At 50.0% G+C, this 18,212-nt stretch overlaps 5 protein-coding genes across 5 annotated transcripts; 2 read left to right on the forward strand and 3 right to left on the reverse strand.

The window, feature by feature from the left end:
- Positions 1–89: 89 nt before the first annotated feature.
- PHATRDRAFT_45870 (predicted protein) lies at positions 90–4,681 on the reverse strand (the record flags this gene model as incomplete). The annotated part of the gene is made up of 2 exons (XM_002180217.1): positions 90–143; positions 234–4,681. One exon carries the CDS (start codon positions 4,679–4,681, stop codon positions 275–277), a length of 4,407 nt encoding a protein of 1,468 aa, XP_002180253.1. The 3' UTR covers positions 90–143; positions 234–274.
- A 444-nt stretch (positions 4,682–5,125) lies between these two features.
- Positions 5,126–8,750, forward strand: PHATRDRAFT_45871 (predicted protein; the record flags this gene model as incomplete). The annotated part of the gene is made up of 4 exons (XM_002180029.1): positions 5,126–7,038; positions 7,122–7,246; positions 7,343–7,796; positions 7,896–8,750. 4 exons carry the CDS (start codon positions 5,126–5,128, stop codon positions 8,236–8,238), a joined length of 2,835 nt encoding a protein of 944 aa, XP_002180065.1. The 3' UTR covers positions 8,239–8,750.
- A 1,192-nt stretch (positions 8,751–9,942) lies between these two features.
- Positions 9,943–10,320, reverse strand: PHATRDRAFT_12368 (predicted protein; the record flags this gene model as incomplete). Its single annotated transcript, XM_002180218.1, has 1 exon — positions 9,943–10,320. A coding segment is annotated over one exon (378 nt), but the record flags the coding sequence as incomplete, so codon positions are not given.
- Positions 10,321–11,322: 1,002 nt separating this feature from the next.
- PHATRDRAFT_4016 (predicted protein) lies at positions 11,323–12,135 on the reverse strand (the record flags this gene model as incomplete). The annotated part of the gene is made up of 2 exons (XM_002180219.1): positions 11,323–11,987; positions 12,057–12,135. Coding segments are annotated over 2 exons (744 nt in total), but the record flags the coding sequence as incomplete, so codon positions are not given.
- Positions 12,136–15,358: 3,223 nt separating this feature from the next.
- Positions 15,359–18,005, forward strand: PHATRDRAFT_35688 (predicted protein; the record flags this gene model as incomplete). Its single annotated transcript, XM_002180030.1, has 4 exons — positions 15,359–15,474; positions 15,536–15,648; positions 15,732–17,863; positions 17,910–18,005. The coding sequence occupies 4 exons, from the start codon at positions 15,359–15,361 to the stop codon at positions 18,003–18,005; spliced, it is 2,457 nt and encodes an 818-aa protein (XP_002180066.1).
- Between the last annotated feature and the right edge of the window lie 207 nt (positions 18,006–18,212).

Below are 18,212 nucleotides of genomic sequence, written 5' to 3' on the forward strand. Positions count from 1 at the left end.
TCAATCTCACTGTCAATCCACGCTTTTTCTCGCCAATCAAAAGGCTCATATTAGTCGCAAAAATAGGAAGAAAATGGCACTTTTATTTTACTTTTCCAACCCACGGCTAGCCCACATAGAGCTAACATTAAACTATAAGTATCCTTCGGAATTGGAGAGGAAGTTAGGTAATCATTGATCATACTGTACTTCCATGCTAAACATTACACATAGCCACGTCGATGAATACTTACATCAAAGCCAGGTCCGCTTTGCTCATTTACAGTTAGTAGATTTAGGTAACATTGGTAGCTTCTTTCCATTCTTTCCATGCTGGATCGCGTTCCGCCGCTTCTTTCCATTCGTCCGTAAATCCGTTCTGCTTCCACGGAGACGAAGGCTCCACCAGTGCATTGGCCGGCGGTCCAACAACGCTACTTACGTGCGAGGAATTTTCTTCGTTGGTTGGTCGTTGCAGCATCCAAGATGTCCAGGGTGATTGAGCCCAGCCTGCCACGATACTGTGACGCGGTGGCCTCGATCCACTTAAAGGAGAGTCCATCTGTAATGCACTTTCGTGAACTTGTCGCTCGTCAACGGCCGCATGCGCCACCCGTAAAGTCAAGGAAACTACTAGAGAATTCAAAAGAACGCCAGCCACCAAAAAGGCGGCGTCCCATTTCACAGTTGATCTGACGGTATAACATGTGGCGTGGTCAGTGTCCGTCTCAGCAAAGTACTCCTTGAGAATATCATTGATCAAATCACAACGGTGTCCAATGATGAAAGAAGAGAAGGTTGAAATTTGCAGCAGAGCGGCCACTATCGACAATGCGAAGACTTCGATCGCGCTCCAGGCGTTGGCTATCTCGGCCAGCGTTAGGACAAGGAGCTGCCGCTGTAGACTCAGCGGCCATACAAACAAAATGGTCAAAAGTGTGAGGCACACAAAGGGCGTCACAACTGCATAAAAGTAAAACGCCAACTGAAGACATCTTATACCGATCGAAAGTGGCTCTTGTGCACTCATTGGGATTGATGATCCCAGCGAAAGGAGCGAGTATTCCGCTATCTTCTTATCCCCCAAAGCTAGCCCAGCCAAACCGTCAAATTCGAATTGAAAACTCTTTCGGGCCACTCCCACGCCCAATAGAATGATTGTTGCGAAGGAAGTTCCTAGTAAGAGACGCTGACATAATCCTGAAAGTTTCCGACTCAATCCTCCCTCGACATTGAACAAATGCTCGCAAAGTGGCTCCAACGGCATAATTGTTTTCAAATTCACCAAATGAATTTCACAGCGTCGATGAAAGAAAACCAGCAAGTGGCCCGCGATTAGAGAAAGGCTGGTTGCTAGCAAAAATCCGTAAAATCCAAAGCCCGGAGAAACGTAGACGTCAACTTCAACTTCGTTCGTCACATCCAAATGGTACCGAAAGGCAACCAGCATCAAAACTAGAACGTAAGTGTCCACTAAGGAAAACTTTCCCAGGGAGTCCAATGCCATCAACATTCTACCTCGAAAATCAGGAGAAAGCGAGGCCTTGGGTACAACCCATGCAACAAACATGAGTACAAGCTTCACGTATGGCCATATTCCACTGAACACAACCACCAAAAGAAAGAGCGGGTAAATTCTGGCCTTCAGCATGTCTCTCGCTGTGTTTAATAGACCAAAGGTGAAAAGCGACGGTAGCTGAATGGTTTTGTCACCAAGCGAAATAACTAGGTCAACGTTTGCTCCAATGCTTAGGTTGCTCGCTAGAAGCAACACAATGGTCCCAATGATACCAATCGGCACAACGACACGAACGAGTCCAGGGATATACGGGCTGTGCATCATGGAATCATTGACTCTGTCTACAGTAGTCATATCTTCGATGCAATCAGAATCGGTCAGTCTTGAGGGCAAAAGCGGTTCGGTCAAGGACACTCCAGTTAATCGGGAGTCAGGCATCGCGTCGGGCGTGCGGTGGAGCAACAGCAGTGCTGGTTGTGCTAGCAGAAAGCATGCTGCCACAACAAGAAGGATAGAAGCCGCCGATGGCATATCGTCTTGTGGGCCGTTTGCGTCATCATTTCGCTTTCTCTCTGGGATAGAATAATCTTTGCATAAATCATCAGCGCGAGCCAGCATAGAGACAGATGACAGGCTCAATATGTCTCGCGTTGAACGGACTACCCAGGCAAGTATCGCCGACGCCGTCTCGTTTACCGACGGATATTTATCGGAACCAATAATAAATATAGTATTGGACCCGTTGCTGTTGACTGTAGCATTTAGTAATGCTCCAAATGCTCCGAGCTGCCCAGAATATCCATACAAATTAAACTCATTCATTGGCGCCAATCCACACTGGCCACGTCGCAGTACTTGAGCCATCGGCATTCCTTTTAGTCGATTGATGTCATAGTGTAGAATGGAACCACCCATCAAATGCATATCGTCTAATTGTATAGTGATATTGAGAGCAGCCGAAACATTCGCGGGAGCGTACGTGGCTTCGACTGACACCGCTAGTCTCGGTGGTAATGCAGAAGTAGCATTGCCTGTACCGTAGTCGACTTTATTGTATAGGTGCATTCCGTCGCGTTCTGACGATAAGACACGAAAGTCTCGGACACTACCAACATCTAACACGGCCAGCTCCTTTATTATCACAGACGAACCAACGTCCTTGCGTGGCATTCCACTATCCAAACTCGAGCTCAATTGCTCTAGAATCGCCCCTGTCAAGTAATTGGATGTACATACCAAGAAGTCGTTTATACGTTCCAAAGTCGACGGAAGCCGCGAAAAAGCTTGGAATCGTTCCAGCCACGGTATTCTTGTAAAATTGACGAGTTGTGGATAACTTTCGTCGGACGGAGGCAGTGGGCAAATTCCATCTTGGGCGTGAGTAACGATGGTTTTCAAAAATTCGTTGACGTGGGTCTCCACTGGGCCATAGGACAGTCCATACAGTGCCTGTGTCAGAAAAGGCTGGTATTCGGTCAAGAAGAGATCTAATCCATGGTTGAGTAGAACATCCAGATCTTGTTCCAAGGAAGCCGCCTCCGTCTTCAAATGTCGGGTTGATTGCATCTGTGGAATGATTCTAATACCATTTAAGTTGAGCCGTGCCGCAAATTCGGATAAGAACAATGACTGAATGGGGGCTACCAAACACGGTAACCTCGAGTGATCTCCATCAAAAAGTCCTTGCAAAGCATCCAAAAACATTCCCACCGTCACATTTTGAAATCCGAACCGATCAACTTGCGCTGACAAAACAGCTAAGATGTCCAACGCTGTTGAATTAAGATGGATCGCAAAACTCTCTTCCAATGGGTCTCCCTGAAAGACGCCACCGGGAATACCCGTCACGATTAGTTTGACGTCCGATCGCAAGGAAATTTTGCCAACCGATACGAAGCGCGTGACAAATTCGTGCGCATCCCTAGGATCTAATACTCGCAGCACTTCCCACTGGTCTAATCCAGACAGCGACCAATCGTGAAGCTGTAACTCGATCTCCCCGTAGTGTGCGAGGACAAACGAAATCCTTTCCAATCGTGGTGGGACGGGAAGATGAATAGTACCGTTGGTATTGTGTAGGATAGACTGAATGATTCCGTTGACGCCGTCAAATAGAAACCCACAGTGTTCATCAGGAGCAGTGGTTCTGATTTCGAAGGGACTGACGGCATAATTCACTACTTTTCTCGGAAGCCAATGCTGCAAGAAACCTTGCTGCAGGTATTCCCGGGTAAATTCATTGAGTATTTTCAAGCTACCCGTTAGAACTGGGAGTTCGGTCGTGAAGTCCACTAAACTAGCCGTTGCTACTGTTCCGAACTGTTGCATGCTCAGTCTTCTTTGATCTGGTAATTCCCGATCTTCTTTCAAGGATTCTGTTTCTTGCCGTTCGGCAGTGCGCTCACGCGCTTGTCCCAGATATGGTCTGAGAAAATCGTCGGCGATACGTAAGTACTGGGTCAGCAACGGATCTACCGACGATTTTATCAAGGGTCCCAATTGGGCGCCCAACGCGTCTGAGACGTAATGTTTGATAGTGGTAGAAAACAGATTGATGATTTTTGCCGAGGCACTACCAGTAAAGTGCAAGTCCGTGACGGCCAGTGTGGCCGCAAAATGCGAGCTTACAACGCCTACAGGCTGCTTCAATGCCGCACTGTTGTTGTGGTCTGACTGGACCAGTAGCGACCAAGCGAGGGCGGGATTGGTAGAGCCAGCGTCGGCTTGGAGTTGGGCTTGCATGTTGCCCCCCACTCCAGATGATTTATACGAGCCGTGGCACAACGCAGAAATGTTGGCCACGGACAAATCCAGTAGCGGATCGGTCCCCGTGTTTTGGTCGCTCGTACTGGCATTCCTGTTGCTTGGATCGTAACTCGAGTCGATGTCCTCCACAACGAAATTGGTGCAGGAAAGGTCTCGTATTTCAATCGTCAAAAAGGCCTTGGAAAAAGACTGATCCGGAATACTGACCTTTAGATGCAGTAACCAGCAAGCTAGGGGGTCGTATCGACTTTTGCTGGTGTGGTTGCGACATTCTTTGGGTAAGGAGGGTTCAGTTATGGTGAACAGAGATCTCTCGGGGAGGGGCGATACGTCAATTGATCCTCGCCATGGAGCGAGAGAAACTCCAAATCCAGCGAGAATGGCCCACATCAGCATCCAGAGTGGTACCTTTCTCATTGTGTGCAGCCTTTTGTACAGTCAAGGGCTACTTCACGACGCGAAAACAGGTTGGATTGACAGAGAGAGGGAAATGGTCTACAAGAATCCGCCGCAGCCATTATCACCGGTGTTTCTTAGAAAAGCGCCTTTTTTCTTTATCAAGAAAAACGGGAAACAACGGTTTGCGGTCTTTTCTCCGGGTTTTTCAATTGATTGTGATTGCCAGTACTCGCCTATAAACCCGGAGTGGCGTTTTCTTCGTCTGATCTACTGTCAGTCCGTCACACTCCATCTATCGGCACCATCCGATGAACGAACTATTTCATCCTTCTTTTTTCTTTGTGAACTTGTTTACGGAACAAAGAGCTCTTCCAATCGAGTCACTGACCGTATGTAGACAGAGATCGCCCTTTCACAAACTACATTCGCAACTAGCTAACACGCTAATTAAAAGGCAGAACGATGGCGGAGCAAGTTCAGGCAGCCCTTGACCAAATGGTCGAGCCTCTGTTGGACCTGCAGAATCGAGGTGTCTTTTCCCGGGACGAAATTCGCTCCATCGTGGATCGTCGTCGACAATCGGAATACGCTCTACGCCGCCGAGGAAAACTCCGCAAGGCCGATTTTATCGGGTACATACAAGCCGAAACTCAACTGGAAGCCTTGCGGGCTTTGCGTGTGCAAAGAATTACTCGAGAAGAGCGTCGAGCGAATCGAGGCAAAACGTCGCAGGATGATGCTAAGGACAGCAATACTTCCGGCACGAGCAAAATTGGTGACCGCCACATCGTTCAGCTTATTCATCTGCTATGGACACGTACGCTACGAAAATTCCGCGACGTGAGCTTCTTTCTGGAGTACGCCGAATTTTGTCGATCCCAAAAATCGTTTGCCAAACTTGCGACTGTATACGCCCAGGCCTTGGCTTTGCATCCGAAACAAACGGGACTTTGGATAGCTGCTGCCTCGCACGAATTTTTTCAATCAAGTACGCCGCATACGGCTCGAATTCTGTTGCAGCGTGGAATTCGGGTTAACCCCACATCGCCCGATTTGTGGTTACAGAGCCTGGTTATGGAGCTACATTTGGTACAAAAATTACGGGGTCGTCGCGATATTCTGCGGGGTGCTGGTCGTGGTGGTGAAGAAGAAGAAGATAAAGAATTCTCAGAGCACAAGATTGCTCGTTTGCTATACGATAATGCGATTCAAGCCATTCCCGATCGTGTCGAGTTTCGTTTACAGTGTTTGGATCAATGTCGCTTGTTTCCGAATACAGAAGATTTGCAAGCTTACATTCATATTTCAATGGAACGAGATTGTTCGTCTCGCCCCGAAGCGTGGATCGCTCGGGCCATGCACGAATGGGAACGCCATCGAAAGCTAGGAGAGAATGAGAAGAGTAGTATTGGTTTTTTACAGTCAAACGGACTTGGCGATGATTTGAACCAACGTCAAGAGGACAACCCGCAGCGAAAAAAGGCTCGAACGCTTCTCCATCATGAGCAGGAAGCTAGAGACGATGTACTGAAGGTGATCAAACAGGCTGTGGATACCCTTTCGTCTCATGAAATGTATCTGCAAGGAATTCGCTTCCTTCTCTCATACATGCAGGAATTAGCTGAAGAATTAGAAGAGAGCGACGATAGCAAAGAAAAGCTAGAACGAAGTCAAAGGTTTCTTTTTCAGCTCTTCGATCAGGCAAAGACCCTTCATTTCGAAACCTCGGACTTAATTCTCGAGCAGGTAGCGTTTTTGGCTCTTGTTGAGTCGGATCAAGAAGCTAGCCAATGCATTCAAAACTTTGTAGAGAACCATCCTACCAAGGCTTCGATTGATGTCTGGCGCCGCTATGCTGCAATGTCACCCGATCAAGCCGTTGATATTCTTGAAGAAGCTGCAAAGTATATATCTGTCGAGCAAGAAGCGCACATGGTTGTTCTGTTGGAGCTCTTTGGTGCCAAACTAGCCATTCCAGACGAGAAGAGCTTGCCGGTCCTCTTTCAAACGATACTTTTGCTAGCTCCTGGTTTTGGGGAGATGAAGGATGTAGAGGACCCAGTGTATGGAATAAAGAATATTTCATGTGCCTGCTTGCAATATTTGCGATACGCCTCTAAGCATCATGGGCTAAACGAAATGCGGAGAATTTATCAGGCTGTCTTGTTCGAGTCCTCTTTGGGAACCTTGGAAGGTGGTGATCCATCCTTGATAAACATTTTCTTGGAAGAGGCAATGAAGGCTGAAGAAGAATTCGGCAGTAGTAAGGAGACTCGATGTCAGCTTAGGCGCCTGTGTGACATCGCGTTGCAGTTGTTTGAAAACACCGACGAGGAGGAGAAATATAGACGGCGAAAGGAAAACATTCTATACGGGTAAATACAAGAGGGGGGTTGAGGAGGCGATTACTTTTGTAGCTATGATCAAGCTGACGCTAGTGTTGCTGTTTGTGTCATAGAAGGCTTCGAACACCCTCTGATCTCTCTATACATGGATTGCCCTGTTCGGTCGGGACGAATATGGTCCAAATATTCGATGTTGATGCACCAGACTTTTCAGCGGAAGCTTTCGAAGTCGCCTATAGTAAGTTCCGAGTCGTAAAAATTCGCCACGCTTACAATATGAAGGAACAACGATCTTTTTCCTGGAAGAACATTGGTCCAATTTTTGATAATTTAGACGCAAGTGACAAAGAGTCTTGGTGTCTCGAAACAAATGAGGGTGAGCCCTGTTCTCCGGAATCTTTCCTGCAGTCCAAGCTTGACACGTCTAGGGCATACTGCAGCTTTTTGATACAACAAGACGAGGATGCTTATAAATCAGCAATGGATTTGCTTCCAATTTCTGAACTTAGTTGGACAAATTGGTCGTATGAGCCCGCCCTTTGGATGTTTTTCGGCAGAAACCGGAAGGGCAATGATCCTTTGGAAGGACGTCCAGAACATACGGATGCCATTTTACACGACGGAACTTGGCACTATCAGTTGTCCGGTGGAAAGGAATGGTACCTACGACCAACAAAGGAGCTCTTGAAACATATGGATGGCCATTTAACGAAAGCAGAGCGAAGGCTTTGGAGCGAATCGAGTCGCGTTTGTGTCGCGTGTGAAGAGGGAAGCATCCTCGTGATCAAGTAAGTCGTGGCTTTTGCTAAATCGCTGGTTTCGTGTTGTGTATGAAAACGCATCTGGCTCATGAGTCTATTATTTAGCACGAAGCTGTGGTTTCATAGAACAGTAATTCCATCTCAAAAGCAACCATCCGTATCTTACGCCAGAGATTTTCGCTTCGATTTGAATGCTGCATGCATCCGAGATAGTAAGGGAATGACAAATGTAGACGGCCTCTACGCGACGAGTGATATCGAAGAAGGAACAATCATTTTTACAGAGAATGATATGCCTGAATGCGAGCTTCACCGGTCGTCCACGGATCCAAACTGTGAAGTCGTAGCGTTGGATGACGGGTCCAGTGCAGTTGTGTCGATGAAAGCTATAACTGCTGGAGAATTCTTCAGTGTGCTCGACTCTGAGAGTGAAGAGGAAGGTGAGGTTGATCCTCCTGGATCAACTTAAAAGTAATCGGAATGCTTTCTAAAAGCATCTCGAAAAGTAGCATATCTGTGTCATCATTGACAGTGGATATGGACGTCGCTAAGAATCAACGAATCCTTCTCGGAGAATAAATTGCCAGGCTTCCTACCTTTCACTTGAACATGCTCCCATCGACCCCTAGATCCTAGGCCATCCATTGTCACTACATGCTCAATCGTGCCATTACCGTCAAAAACAGACTGAACAACGTTGATCTTACCATTGCCCTTGATTTGGAAGATAGGATCTTTGCGGGGCTCTCCAGAAGCTATTTTGGGCCGACGAAATGTAACTCCTTCACACCATCCACCGTTGCCCCTCCATACTATAGTTCCAGATATTTCAACAACTACGTTTGCTGGGTTGTATTCATCTCCCACGATGCGGATCGGGACATTGACTGTCACTGTTCCTTTAATCCAGTAGTGCCCGTCACCGAGCTCTGTAACATATATATATATATATTAGAATCTGTACTTTTCCGGCCAAAAAAATGAATGACTCGAACTTACCGATCGTGTCACCAGGTAAGGCTGAAGACACGGCATCTGCTAGTGTTCGAAAGTGGTTGGCTTCAATTTTGCGGTCTTCTCTGGTATAGGCTCCCATCTCTACCGGGTAGACATGCTTTACGAACGATGGGTGGTGTGCAGCAAAACGCCAATGCTGACAGACTCCTGAGCACTGCATTCGGTCCGGGTACGGAGCGAGAAAGTTCATGATATGCATAAGAGGTCCCTTGGGCAAAGCTGCCCATTTTCTGTGGTAGGCTTGCATAAAGGCTTCTTGTTCAAGAAGAATATTAGGTTGCTCCCAAGTAGCCTCACCCGTATCTTGATTATACCAGAATAGCTGATTGGAAAGCCCGTCGGTTTTTCTTTCCCAATTCTCCCCAGTGAGCTTTCTCCGTTTTTGATCAGCTCGGAGTCTCGCTTTTTCGCGTTGGTAAAAGTTTCGTTGGCGAATAAGATCTTCAGGTCTGGGGAAAGTTCCCAGCAAATCTCCATCAGCCAGAGCACGGCGCTCTTCAAATGCTTTTTCGCGTTCAATGGCATCAATGTCAATTTCATTTTCCGCTTCTTCCGCAGCTTCGATGTTCCCACGATGCTCCATGACGGCGTAGATAGAATAGAAAGGGTCGATTTCTTGGCGAAAGTGCAGGCCGTATCGCTCAGTGGGCGTCAGCGATGCGTCTACCCCTGAAACATCAAACCCATCTTCATTCTGCCACGACGCAAATTCCTTTTCGAGTTCTTTCTCCTCATCGCAGTCTTCTTTCTTTTCACCCTCCAATCCCTTGACTTTCATGTTTTTGCGTGAATCTCCTTCTGTGACATCGTCTTCTGTTTCGGAATCTTTCTTCAGCTCAATACTCTCGTCAAATTCCAACAAATCGTCCGCTGCTTCCTTCCGTGCTCCTCTCAGTGCGTTGACGTCATCAGCGTCTTCGAGGGAAGTCATTGCAACTTCCATCTGTTCCGTTGACATATCCTCTTCTTTCTCTATAGTTGGACCTTCAGGTGTTTCGTTTTGACCGTCTTCAGTAGTGACTCCAAGAACAGCTCGTAGGCCTCCTTTAGTATATACATCTTGCAATTGGTTGGTTTCTTCAGAAACTTTTGCACTTTCCTGGCGACCTGTCAGCTGGGCTGCGTCAAACTTTCCTTTATCCATGACCAGTATATCAAGATTACGCTTCTGCTGTGCCTTAACTAGAATATTTTCTTCGATCGTGTGCTCTGTAACGAAACGATAAATATGAACATCCCTGGTTTGCCCTATTCTGTGGGCCCGATCTTGTGCCTGGGCGTCCATGGCAGGGTTCCAATCGCTGTCATAGAAGATAACCGAATCCGCTCCAGTAAGGTTTATCCCCAACCCTCCGCTTCGTGTGCTTAAAATGAAGCAGAAGAGTTTGGGGTCGTTGTTGAACCTATCCATGAGCCTCTGCCGTCGATCGACGCCTGTGCTTCCATCGAGACGAAGATACGTGTGTCCGTTCAAATTAAGAAAGGCTTCAAGAATGTCCAGCATTTTGCTCATTTGCGTGAATACAAGACACCTGTGTCCTCCGCGCTTTAGTTCTCGAAGTAGGCCAGCCAGCGTTTGAAGTTTGCCAGCGTCGAACTGTACCAGCTTCTTGTCAGGAAAGAAAGAGGACAACCGTAAGGCAGCATTCCGGAAAGGTCGAGAGTACTCATTCAAAGGCTCGGCAAGTACAGTGTTTAGTGTTTGTTCAGGTATTAAAGTTCTTCCATCAAAGCTGGTGGCCAGAACAGGTCGACACACTCCAGCTTTCGGCACGCAGAAAACGAATTTTGTCACGAGATCGTTGACATCTTCGGCTCTTTCTTGTTGGCTCCGCCGCAACTCCAACAACTTTGATGGCGTGGAAAGGAAATCACAAGCGTTACTGAAGATTGCTCGTGGCTCGACGGAAACATAACGGATCAGTTGACTCGAGTATGGGGACATGGTTGATCGACATCGCGTTGCATTCAATGAGCTGAGAAACAATTTCAATTGACTCTTTCGTTTCTTTTTCCTTGCGTCAAGTGCTGAGAGCAGGCTACTCATGCCCATAGAGATATCTGCATCATGAAATCGATCTGTGACGACCCCACACGAACGATCTTTAAACAGCGGTGGCGCGTATGCTTTGAGCTCATCAGATTCTACTGCGTCGTGCCTCAAGGAGGCATCAAGTGACGGTTCTCCTTGGCTCCCACACCAAATTGGTAGGCGTAGTCGATCACTGACCTCATCGAAAATGGATTTTGTAAAGATATCACTCACGACACATGATGCCGTCTGAAAGGATAAAGGCTCAAGAACAAAAGGTGTAACGATGGACCGGGGCTCAAAAAGGTCAGGGTGATTGCAGACCTTTCGAAGTTGCATCAACACATTCATCATCCCCATGAAATTGCCGCCCTTCTGCAGAGCCATTCGTGTCGACGAACGTGCCATAAACTCCTCGTACATGAGCATCTAATTGTTGCAGGAAGCAAACTGAGATCTATGGTGGATAGATACATTGGACCTCTTCCACCTATCTTGGCTTACCTGTCGTCGCGATAGCTGACATTTAACGATATGTTCGAACTTTCCAGGCATCTGCTTTTCTACGTCTTTCTTCAGTCGCCGAAGGACAAAAGGGCGAATGATCCCATGCAGACGACTAACAACATCGTTATTTTTGGCTCCACTTCCTTCAATCATATCATTCATCGGGTTGGCGAACCAGTAAGAAAACTCCTTGCGGGAACGGAAGATATACGGCATGAGAAAATGTAGCAGGGACCAAAGCTCCATCAGGTTGTTTTGAAGAGGTGTACCTGTCAGCAGGAGACGACGCTGGGTGTTGAAATTTATTAGTGTTTGCCAGCGTTGACTCTGGAAATTTTTGATATTTTGCGCTTCGTCAAGAACCATATAGTACCAACGTTTGCGCTTGAAGGCAAAGGCATCCTGGACGGCCAGCTGATATGATGTGATTACAACATGATACCAATTTGACTTTGTCCAGCCTGTTCGTAGCTCCTTACGCCGCTTTGCTGGACCGTAGTAGCAAAGAACTTTCAACGCCGGGCAAAATCGTTTGAGCTCAGTCTCCCAATTCACGATGACAGAAGTCGGAACAACCACGAGGTGGGGTCCCCATATACCTTTGTATGAAGCCAGATACGAAAACAGCGATATTGTCTGGAGTGTCTTTCCCAAGCCCATCTCTACAACGCAAAGTTACCGATGAGGAAAAGCGCGCCCAGCTCAAGCAACAATCTCTTTCAAATTCTTACCATCTGCCAAAATTCCGTTCAGCCGTCTAGTCTGCAAGGACACTAACCAATTGAGCCCAACTTGCTGGTATTTCCGGAGCTTGACCCAACGGCTCAGCAAGAATGGACGAGTTGCTAAAGTATTTTGAGCTCTCTGCGCCGAAGCTTCCAGCTTCTCAAGAGATGTTTTACCAGCTTCGGAAACGCTTTCGTCAGTAGACGGCCGAGAACGTTTCGTGACTGGAAAATTTACATCATCTGATCTCTTTCGGACTTGAGATCCATCCGACAGATTCCCTTCCGGCTCGAATATAGTGCCCTCTTCAGCGGACCGGTACATCGCCCGCAATTCATCCACAGAAACCTCGCTTTCTCGCTTCAGCAAAGCGATCTCATCTTCCGGCTCCATCTCGCGGCCAAGCCGTTCCTCGGCCTCGATCGTGGTCTCGTCATCAAACACGGGACCATCCGGCTGAAAATCGCCATCGTGTTCCTCGTCATCTTCTAGATCCCCGTGCAACTCCGACAGTGCAGTAGTTTGCGACAGCAATATCTCGTCTCCTTCCATACCAGCATACATGGCGCGGAGCTCATCGACTGACATTTCATTTTCTCTTTTGAGAGATGCAATCTCGTCCGCGTAAGACACATCTCGTCCGAGCTTTTCTTCCGCCTCAATGGTTGTTTCATCGTCTACTTCGTTGACGTCAGGCGCAAACTCTTCGGCGTCTCCTTCCTCGTTGGCCTGTGCTAGTAACATATGGGTTTGGGAATTGCTGCGAACTTCTTCATCCTCTTTGCTCGCCTCGGAGAATTTTGATTCGACGTCCGTGTCAGTCTCGTCCAAAGCTTCTGGCCGATGGACTGTCGCATATCTTGCACGCAGCTGTTCTATCGGTATCTCGCTTTCATTCTGTAGAAGGTCAATTTCCTGTTGGTAAGACATGTCTCGACCCAAGCGTTCCTCGACGTCCAACGTGGTTTCGTCGTCAACATCCGTTCCGGGGGCGGGATAAAAGTCGTCTTCGGCATCATCCTCCACGTGGTCCTCTGGCTCTTCTTGCGCCGAGGACAACAGCACAGAGCTGTCGTCTTGCAGCAGTGCCCGTTCGTTGTCAACATCCAATACACCAGCGTATTTTCGCCGCAGCTCCTCCACCGAGAGTTCATTTTCTGCCTGCAGCATTCGCAGTTCGTCCCGGGCGGTCATTTCTTGTGGCAGGCCTTCCTCCTGTATCAAAGTGGTCTCGTCGTCCACTTCTTCCGCGTCAGCCTGAAACTCGTCTTCCGCATCGTCTTCGCTGTCATTGACCAGGTCTGGTCCACGGTCCACAAAATCTTCGACGTCACTGATATCGGCATCATCGTCCGCGTCGGCGCCGGGGTCGGACCGCGGAAGGGGAGATGGCGGGGCACCAGCGGGGGAACTGGATGTCCGTACGGGACTTGCGTCGACGCGGACCGGCTCGGCGAATTGGACTTGTCGGGAGTGTGTCACCGGACTCTCGTGGTCCTCGTCGCTCACGGTAGTATCGGCCTCGCCTTCGCGACGCAATCGTTCCAATACATCCCGGACGTCCATATCCGCTTCTTCCGTAAGTTTGCGGAGTTCGTCGGCATCAGCCACGAACGTTGCCGTGCTGTGGTCCTCGTCCGTTGCGGGACCGTTCCGATTGCGATTCCCTCGTCGCTGTCGACGTTCCCAAAGCTCCTGGAGTTCGGCTTCACAGAGGGTCGTTTCGTCATCCGGATCGGAGCAATTTCCGGGATCGAGGGCGAAGGATGCGTCCGATCCGGAGGCGTCCGATGCGGTGGATTCACCGTAAAGTACGGCATCGTTGGCGGGTATTCGTACCCGAGTGTAGTCGCGGACTGATCGTACTCTGGCGGGGGTTACCTTTTGCAACGCCTCTTCAATTGTCCATTGCCCGGCGGTACCGTTTCCGGTAGATCGGTAGATGTTGTTATTGTCGTGATCGTCGCCACCGTCTAAGGACGACGACGGCTGCTGCTGCGCGAGCATGGCGGTGTACCGTTCCGTCTGTCGGACCAACGTGACGAGTTGCTGATTCATAGCCCGATTGCGTTGTGCTTGGAGACTCTGTTTCTGCTGATAGGCGAGGACGCGTTCTAGTTTGTGCCACCAGGTGTGTACGGAGCGAGCGATGCGTGCCGTCTTGAGTCGCTGGGCCGTGTGCGCGTCCACGAGGGCCCGTTGGCGACGATGATCCGCCTGGGCGCGGTGCGCAACGACTTGCCGACCGAGCTTACGCGAGGCGTTGACGTGTCGGAGACGCTCGGCCGTAAAGTCCGTGGCGAGCCACTGGAGTTCCTTCAAGACGTAATCCCAGTGCGTGTCGGTTGTCCGGACGGCATCGGGCAGTGGAATTATTGTATGCGAATGAATATCTGTGTGGGAAGTGGAGTCGGTTTTTTGTGTTTGGGTACCAGCAGGCGATTGAATACGAACGCGTTGGTCGGATGGGGGCAGTTTCCGGTGGGAGTTCGTTTTGGGCGGCGGGGGAAGGGCGATTTGTGCGAGACGCGTGATGATGGCGGTCCGCCGAGCGACGAGTTGATCGCTCGTCATGGCTTGAATAGTGTTGATTTGGGAGGGTGACAAGGGCGGTGTCCGGGTGTCCAGTTTGAGCGGTCGAACCGTGCGCGTTCGGGTGGACTTGTGCGGGGCCGGCATGGCGTGCGACGATCCGAACGAGTGGGAACGACAATACTGTGATAGTGGAATCCGTACGTCACGTCCTCCAGGAATACACGAAGACCCAGCTGTTTACTTCGTTGCGAGAAGGACAATGGTGAGCGTCGGAGAGCAAGCTAGCGAGCTACAGAGGGAATGTGGAAAGGGACGGCCGACAAACCTCTGTGTTTGGTTGGGTATGCTCTACTCACAAGTCACTACTGCCAAGTCGATCCGGACGAATGCTTCGACGGCTCCGGATCCATCCATGCGCAAACAAAGAAAATACGAAAGGCGACTCGGTCAAAACCGATCTAGCTAGTACAGTTTGTAACCCTTAACCCTACATCCGATAGGGGGAATCCGTCGAATCGCGACTTTTGGCAATTCCTTGGTGCCCGTCGTTCACTGTCCGTCAGGCTGTGCTTCCACTCTAGGTAGTACTGTGAATGGCTGTCTGTTCGTTGACGTTGTTGTTGTCGTCACGCATGGTCGACCTTGCATGGCACCTCGAACGAGAATGTGCCGACTCGCGCGCTGTTGGCAGTTCGACATAAGTGTCAAATGTCTATTCCGTTTCGATTTCTATATTACAAATATACGGAATCGTCAACCGTATGCAGACCCTATGTATACCGATATCTACATTGGTTTGGGCTCGGTCGAAGCCGGGTGGGGCACGTCTCTCCCTCACTACACCGAGACATCGTTCCTCCTCCCAAGCATCCCTTCATCCATCCCCTGGTCGGTCATTCGCTTGGTCGTATTCGAGATCAACCCACTGCTACTGTCAGGGAACGTGTAGTTTGCCATTGCCTGAGTTCCGTCCTGGATTCGGCCCAGTGTGGATCCAATCCAGTCCCCCCCAAAAACCGGTTGCCTCGCCCTTGTCCAGACCCCCCCCGACGGAACCGGAGCGTACGTCACCCTCGTCGTCGTCGAGGTCGTCCAAACCCTACGATACACACACACACGTACAATCCACATGCCGTCGTCACGAGAGTCGATTCCCGTCACGGCGAATGCGGAACACACGGAAACACGGTCGTTCCAAGCTCCCGTCTCGCCCCCGTCGCCACCTAGTGTCGACGCCATGGCCCACCTATTGGCCGTTACCATGGACAGTGACGATGACGACAACGACGACAATAACGACCGCGGGTACAATCACCACTACTACCGAGTGGACGAACATTCGTACCAAGCGCATTCCCGTGTGACGTCGTCCGGGGACTGGCGCCAGAACCTTGCCGGTACGGACGATTGGTCGGGAACCACCGACAGTCGTGACGGTGCCGATGCCATTCTGCAACGGGTCGAAGCTACACTCGCTGCCGCCCGTTTGGCGCAAGACAAGCGTAGATCCAATCCCGACCTTGTCATACCGGACGAAGAGCCTTCGGGAACCGCTGCGGCATCCGATTCGCCCAGTTGGGCGCCTCACAATGATTGTTCACCCCCTGATGTACCGGACGAGAACGACTTGAGGCTTCTACTCAATATTTCTTACGACAACAGTTGTTCCGGATCATACGACTCGGACGACAGTAACAGTGTCGTACAGAAGGCACACCAGCGTCCGTCACGACCCCTTAACGACCCCGACAGCCCTTGCACCCGGGTCCGGACTATCCTCCACACCCCGACAACACGTCCGGAATCGCTTTTGGCCACACGCAATCCCAAATTAATATCCCGGAGTCAAGATAACGCACTCACAATACCCCCCACTCAAACTGGATTGGGAAGCGAAAAGGACTCCAACACGCCCCCCAAAACCACTCGACGAGACCAACCACCCTCCAACGAGAGAATTTCGTCGCCGTGCAACCATGGAGATGAGACGAGACCGCAATCCCCAGATTTACCATCCTTGACGCAAATGTCGTTGTCCGAGAGTTGTCGACGCGAGAATCAGATAATCGGGACTCCCATGCGACAATTACCCCTCGCTCCGGTCGATACGACACCGTTGGTACCTTCCATCGTGCACGCCCCCAATCGAAAACCATACACAACTCCGTCGGACAAGCCTGTATCGACACCAGTCTCCTCGCCAAACTCTCAATCGCGTCGGGTCCGATTTCGGAATCCATTTCCCGTTCTCAAACCGGCTCAAGAAGACTACGACCCGAATACACTTAGTCTCAAGCATTCCGTCCCCGTACCCGACATCCCCACACAGTGGCTAAAGCCCAAGTCTCATCTCAAACAGCTCATTGTGGCCGCTATGGGCCAGTCCCTGCCCCGCCGGAGTAACGCCTGTGGTGCCCTCAAAGTTCTACTCCATAACAATCCCCAGAATCAGATATCCCTGGCACGGACCGACAGTTTTTTGTCGGCCCTGGTTTTTGCAGCCTCCCAACCTGTTCGAGCGGAAGATCGTGACTTGGCCATGGATGCCCGACGCCGGGCGACCGCTTGTTTGTACAGTGTCTGTGAGCGCAAGGAAAACCGCGTCATCGCATTGACCTATCCTGGCTTGCTGGAATGCCTCGTTACGGTGGCGGAAGAGGATCGGACCGAAGCTCGGACGGCAGCCTGTGGAGCGTTGGCCCTGTTAACCAAATCGAATTTTGGTAGGGAACCAATGGTGGAAACACCCAAGTTGATCGACTTGTTGGCAGACTTGCTGGGGGAAAATGGGGTAATCGTCGAGGCACCGAACCAAGCGGTTTCCGTCGAGGCTCCCGAAAGTCGATTGGAGCAGTTGTCGAGAGCGGACGAAAAAGACGATATCGTCCAAGGACTTTGCAAGTCGGATCATCATCAGGAAGAAGCGAATTTATCGGAATCGGAGTCTAACCGAGAGGACGAATCTACCGAGGCTTCCGAAAAATCCGAAACGTCTGGATCGGAGATCACTCGTTCAAGTTCCGAAAGTAGCCAATGCACTGATACCGGAGCTGCCGAGGATGTAAAACTCGACGCGAGCCGATGTGATCGAGATCCTCTCTCACTTGCATCGGGCGTTGACCAACATGGAGCTGCAGCCGTCAGCCGAGCAATTGACCTTCCAGAGGTGGACTCGATCCGTCACATCCACGAAGAAGCCAATGACGATTTTTCCCGGCGCACCCGCATGAACGCCTGTGCGGTACTACTGCATCTTTCCAAGAGTTGTCCAGTGTCGGTACGTAGTTTGCTCGGTTTGCTGGTTACGCAATGCGTCCGTCAAGTCCCGTCTCGTGCTCACCCATGTCCGTCCAAATCTCATAGATCGTCTTGAGCTCAAAGCCAAAGTTACTGGAGAGCCTACGTTCGGTGTCGAATGACAACGAAAACCCTCTACGGGTCAAAGGCTTGGAAATCGTCTCTAATCTGACCCGTTTCCTACCCAACAATACCATTTTGGCGCCGTTTCCTGGCCTCGTAGCATCTCTAGTGAGGGCTGCTGTTTCGAAGGACGCAGGCATTCGGATAGCGGCACTTCGTTCCTTGCAAAACATGTCGGCACACCCAACCAGCAAGTCGTTGCTGGC

Source organism: Phaeodactylum tricornutum, chromosome 8 (assembly GCF_000150955.2).
Source record: "Phaeodactylum tricornutum CCAP 1055/1 chromosome 8, whole genome shotgun sequence".
Classification (NCBI taxonomy): domain Eukaryota; phylum Bacillariophyta; class Bacillariophyceae; order Surirellales; family Neidiaceae; genus Phaeodactylum; species Phaeodactylum tricornutum.